Here is a 5938-nt window from a genome sequence, read left to right on the forward strand (position 1 = left end):
GTCCTTGCAATGTTACCATGATGGAAACTTCTTTCTACAATACTGACCACCTTTCTGACCTGTGAAGTGTTTCTTCTCTCCACGTTTCCAGCTCAGGGACAGGAAGTTTTCAAAAACCCCAGTGCCAATGGGTGTGTGTTGGGGGCAGGAAGGAGGTGGGCACTGGAGAAGGACTCTGGTTGAAAATCTGCGTGCCAATTGGCAAATCAAACACAAGGAATGGAGCAGCTGGGGCAAGCCTGTTCCCCACAGGCTTGGCCAGGCCAGGTTTGCTCACCAAGGCTGACCTCCTTCCAATGTTGCCTGGCCTTCACAGGAAGCAGATGTTGCCCTTTTCTCCAATGATATAATTTTGTCACTTCTTACTCTAAAGAACATTCCCTGTTGTTAAACAACCCCTGCCTCAAACTTAGTTGCATTCCAGAGATTTAAGGTAAAAAAAAAACTTAGAACAATTATGTATGTATATGTGTTTGTGTGTGTGTGTGTGTGCGTGTGTGTATGCTTCATTCATATATATCTCCTAAATTCATAATCAAGGGATCTGAATTCAAACCCTGACCTTGTCACTGAACTACCAGCAGGACCTTTTAAAATTAACTTTCTGGGCCTTATCACTAAAAAGAAGATGCTTAAAGTAAATTACAAAAACTCTGTCGTTCCTGCCCTGGACTTCTGGGACAATCTGTATTTAGAGCTAGAAGGGACTTAAGAAGTTTCTAGATTTAGAATCAGTGAGTTCTTTTTTTTCCACAGAGAAACAATTTTTTTTTAAATGAAATTAACCTCCTGGAACACTATAACCAACCAATAACATACAAATGCCTATTAATAATATAAATAACTTGTCTCTTACCCAGAAACGGTCTCTTTCAGTATGTCCCCAGTCAAGCCAAGAACAGTGTAGACATGCTGAATTTGGACAGAAGTATCAAGTGATAACAGCTATCCCAGGGTGCAGTGTCATATGGATATTGGGAGTGTAGGAAACCTGGAAAAGGAAGGCTTTAATGGATGACCTAGGAACCCCCAAATCTGGTGCCAAGTTAGGTAGAGGAGCAAAGCTTTGAGGGATATGGGAAGATCTGCTACCAAGGGTGGGTGAGGGGGAATGGCAGTGGAGAAGTGATAAGATCCTCACTAGGTGCTAAGTCGGTACTTAACCATTCTCTAGCTCAGAGTTTACACCTTTAGACTAGTGAAAGGAGCTCGTTCATTGGTTCTGTAAGGAGTACCCAAGCCCACGGAGTACTCACAAGCCCATTCTCTGGGAGGATAAAAGGAGCCAGAATTCAGGAAGGAGGATCTTTTGAGATTCTACTGTGGTGCTGACTGGGGACACTTGGACAAGCGCAGGTTCACAAGAGCTCAAGGAGAAGCCTGCTCGTGGACTTCAGGGATCTTCATAACTAGGACTGACTTCTGGGAAGCCCCCAGCCCCACACTCTCGGAGGCAGAGTCTGCTTCATTCCCACCTCTCCCTTTGCGCTGACTGGAGGCGTCGGATTCAGAGGGAGCTGGAGAAAATCGATTCACCATTTAAAGACAACAGAACATCGCAGCAGGGGCATCGCGGGACCACGATGACGGCTGGCCCCCCGAAGTGATCGCTCAGCTGGAGAACGCGGCCAAAGTTCTGATGGCACCACCTTCTATGGTCAATAATGAACAGCGCCGGCGTGCAGAACGTATATTCTTATCATTTAGGAAATCAAAATCGCCTTTTGCAGTTTGCAAGCCCATCCTGGAAACGAGTAAAGTGGACTATGTCCTTTTTCAAGCTGCCACAGCAATAATGGAAGCAGTCTTTTAGAAAAGGGTAGCATCGAGTCACTGCGAACATTCTTTTTAACCTGTGTCTTACAAAGGCCTAACCTTCCGAAGTATGTGCGGGAGCAAATTCTGTTAGCAGCGGCAGTGATAGTAAAACGAGGATCATTAGATAAATCAATTGACTGCAAAAGCATTTTCCGTGAAGTCAGCCAGTTGATAAGCAGTGGCAACCCCACGGAGCAAACGCTGGCGTGTTCCCTTCTAACCGCACTGGTGAGTGAGTTCTCCAGTTCAAGTAAAACGAGCAACATCGGACTAAGCATGAATTTCACGGTAACTGCAAAAGAATTTTTCAGGAAGAAGACCTTCGACAGATTTTCGTGTTAACTGCGGAAGTGCTGCAAGAGCTCAGCCGATGGGAAAATCTAAATGCCCCAATGTCTTCGGTGTTTCAGCGTTATCTTGCACTAGCAAGTCAGGTTTTAAGTTGGAACTTTCTTCCACCGAACTTGGGTAGACATTATATAGCGACGTTTGAAGCCTCACAAGAGGTGATGCTAAAGCCAACAGAGTCCTGGCGTGAGACCCTCCTGGACAGCCGAGTCATGGATCTTTTCTTTACAGTACATGGTAAAATCAGAGAAGATTCGGATATGGCACAAGATTCACTTCAGTGCTTAGCCCAGTTAGCCTCTCTTCATGGACCCGTGTTTCCCGATGAAGGCTCTCAAGTGGATCACGTGGCACATTTCATCGAGGGACTACTGAATACCATTCATGGAATTGGAATGGAAAGTGAAGCGGTGGGGATCTCCAGCATTATCAGCAATTTGATAACTGTGTTCCCTGGAAATGTTCTAACTGCCATTCCGAATGGACTCTTCTCTTCCTTTGTTAACTGCCTCACACATCTCACTTGTCCTTTTGGACGAAGTGCTGCGTGGGAAGACGATTTGCTGTACATGGAAGCATATGATACATTGTTGGAGTCCTGGTTGACTTTGGTTCAAGATGACGAACATTTCCATAAAGGCTTCTTTACCCAACCTGCAGTTCTTTAATTCCTACATTCAGTGCCACCTAGCTGCTCCAGATGGGACAAGGAATTTGACCGCCAATGGTGTAGCCTCACGCGAGAAAGAAGAAATAAGTGAACTTCAGGAAGACGAACGAGACCAGTTTTCTGACCAACTAGCCAGCGTAGGAATGCTAGGAAGAATTGCTGCAGAACACTGCATACCTCTTCTTACAAATTTATTAGAAGACAGAGTAACAAGACTCCATGGCCAGTTACAGAGACATCACCAACAGCTACTTGCCTCACCTGGTTCAGGTGCCATTGATAACAAAGTGCTTGACGATCTATATGAAGATATTCACTGGCTTATTTTAGCTACAGGCTATCTCTTAGCTGATGATACTCAGGGAGAGACTCCGTTAATACCTCCAGAAGTAATGGAATATTCCATTAATTCCAACTGAAGTTGACATTAATACAACACTTCAGATCTTGGGATCTCCAGGAGAGAAGGCTTCTTCCATCCCAGGTTGCAACAGAACAGATTCTGTAATTAGGTTATTGTCTGCCATACCAAGGGCTTCAGAAGTTGAATCTCAAGCAATAAGAGCACATCTACTCAGTCCACAAACGGGAAAAGATATTGTTTGGTTTCTGGAACGATGGGCAAAAACCTATCTTTTGATGGATGAAAAACTGTATGATCAGATAAGCCTGCCATTCAATACAGCATTTGGAGCAGATACAGAAGGTTCTCAGTGGATTGTTGGCTACCTCTTAGAAAAAGTCATCATACTCCTTGCAGTGTGGAGTAGTGAGCAGGACCTTGCGAATGATGCTGTGCAATTACTGGTTACATTGGCGGAAAGAAGAGAAATGGCAAACTTAGTCATTAAATGTGAAAATTGGTGGAATTTAGCAAAACACTTTGCAAGAAGAAGCCCACCTCTTCACCTCTTATCAAGTTCTGGGCAGAGAACACTTATGAAGGCCTTAGTTTTAGGAGGTTTTGCTCATATGGACACTGATACAAAACAGCAGTACTGGACGGAGCTTCTACAGCCACTTCAGCAAAGATTCTTGAATGTCTGGAGAGCAATCTGGAATTATGCCCAAAAAGTTATCAAACTGTGCATACCCTTTGACCCAGCAGCGCTACTACTGGGATTATATCCCAAAGAAATACTAAAGAGCGGAAAGAGACCTATATGTGCCAAAATGTTTGTGGCAGCTCTTTTTGTTGTAGCTAGAAACTGGAAGATGAATGGATGTCCATCAGTTGGAGAATGGTTGGGTAAATTGTGGTATATGAAGGTTATGGAATATTATTGCTCTGTAAGAAATGACCAGCAGGAGGAATACAGAGAGGGTTGGAGAGACTTACATCAACTGATGCTGAGTGAAATGAGCAGAACCAGAAGATCACTGTACACTTCAACAACAATACTGTATGAGGATGTATTCTGATGGAAGTGGAAATCTTCAACATAAAGAAGATCCAGCTCACTTCCAGTTGATCAATGATGGACAGAGGTAGCTACACCCAGAGAAGAAACACTGGGAGGGGAATGTAAATTGTTAGCACTAATATCTGTCTGCCCAGGTTGCATGTACCTTCGGATTCTAATGTTTATTGTGCAACAAGAAAATGATATTCACACACATGTATTGTACTTAGACTATATTGTAACACATGTAAAATGTATGGTATTGCCTGTCGTCGGGGGGAGGGAATAGAGGGAGGGGGGGTAATTTGGAAAAATGAATACAAGGGATAATATTATAAAATATATATATATATATATATATATATATATATAAAAGATTCTTGAATGTGATAAACCAAGAAAATTTTCAGCAAATGTGTCATGAAAAAGAGGTCAAACAAGAGATAACTGCCATATTAGAGGCACTGTGTGGCATTGGTGAGGCTGCTCAGATTGACAATGTCGCCATCCTCTTTAATTTCCTGATGGATTTCCTTACCAATTGCATTGGACTGATGGAAGTTTACAAAAACACCCCAAAAATGGTTAATCTCATAATAAAAGTTTTTGTTGAAGTTGCACATAAACAGATTTGCTATCTGGGAGAGTCCAAAGCTATGAACTTGTATGAGGCCTGCTTCACTCTGTTGCAAGCATATTCCAAGAATCATCTAGGTCGACAGCAAATAGATGTTACAGCAGAAGAGGAACAATATCAAGATCTTCTTCTCATTATAGAACTTCTTACTAATCTTCTGTCAAAAGAATTCATAGATTTCAGTGATACAGAAGAAGTATTGAGAGGACATGAGCCAGGACAAGAGGCAAACAGATCTGTGTCAGCAGCAGATGTTGTTTTATATGGAGTAAACCTAATTTTGCCTTTGATGTCCCAAGATCTTTTAAAGTTTCCAACCTTATGTAATCAGTACTACAAGTTAATTACATTTAGCTGTGAGATCTTTCCTGAGAAAATTCCACAGGTTCCTGAGGACCTATTTAAGAGCCTAATGTACTCCCTTGAATTGGGAATGATATCAATGAGCTCTGAGGTTTGCCAGCTTTGTCTGGAGGCCTTGACTCCATTAGCTGAACAGTGTGCAAAAGCACAAGAAACGGAATCGCCACTGTTTGTAGCAACAAGATACTTTCTTAAGCTGGTCTTTGATATGCTGGTATTACAAAAGCACAACATAGAGATGACAACTGCAGCAGGCAAAGCATTCTATACATTAGTGTGTTTGCATCCGGCTGAATACTCAGAATTGGTTGAAACCTTACTGTCAAGTCAGCAAGATCCAGTCATTTACCAGAGATTAGCAGATGCCTTCAACAAGCTCACTGCAAGCAGCACTCCTCCCAAGCTGGACCGTAAACAGAAGATGGCCTTCCTAAAGACTTTAAAAGAATTTCTGGCAAATGTTGGTGATCTCCTTTGTGTAAAATAAACAACAAAACTGTATGCTTACATTTAACATGTATGGGACTGCCTGTCATCTAGGGGAGAGGGTGGAGGGAGGGAGGGAAAAATTCGGAATAGAAGTGAGTCCAAGGGATAATGTTGTACTGTCAAGAAATTATAATTAATAAATGTTAATAAAATAATATAAATAAATAAATTTTAATAAACAAATGAATAAATTATAATAAATAAAATAAT

General features: G+C 42.1%; 1 protein-coding gene across 1 annotated transcript; it reads left to right on the forward strand.

Annotated features, from left to right (window-relative positions):
• The first annotated feature begins 1598 nt into the window (after positions 1-1598).
• LOC141554895 (exportin-4-like) lies at positions 1599-5726 on the forward strand. Its single transcript, XM_074287274.1, is given in 6 exon segments — positions 1599-1802; positions 1805-2092; positions 2095-2827; positions 2829-3245; positions 3247-3863; positions 4612-5726. Coding segments are annotated over 6 exon segments (3333 nt in total). The 5' UTR covers positions 1599-1639.
• Positions 5727-5938: the final 212 nt, after the last annotated feature.

This window comes from Sminthopsis crassicaudata, chromosome 1 (assembly GCF_048593235.1).
Source record: "Sminthopsis crassicaudata isolate SCR6 chromosome 1, ASM4859323v1, whole genome shotgun sequence".
In the NCBI taxonomy this organism is placed as follows: Eukaryota; Metazoa; Chordata; class Mammalia; order Dasyuromorphia; family Dasyuridae; genus Sminthopsis; species Sminthopsis crassicaudata.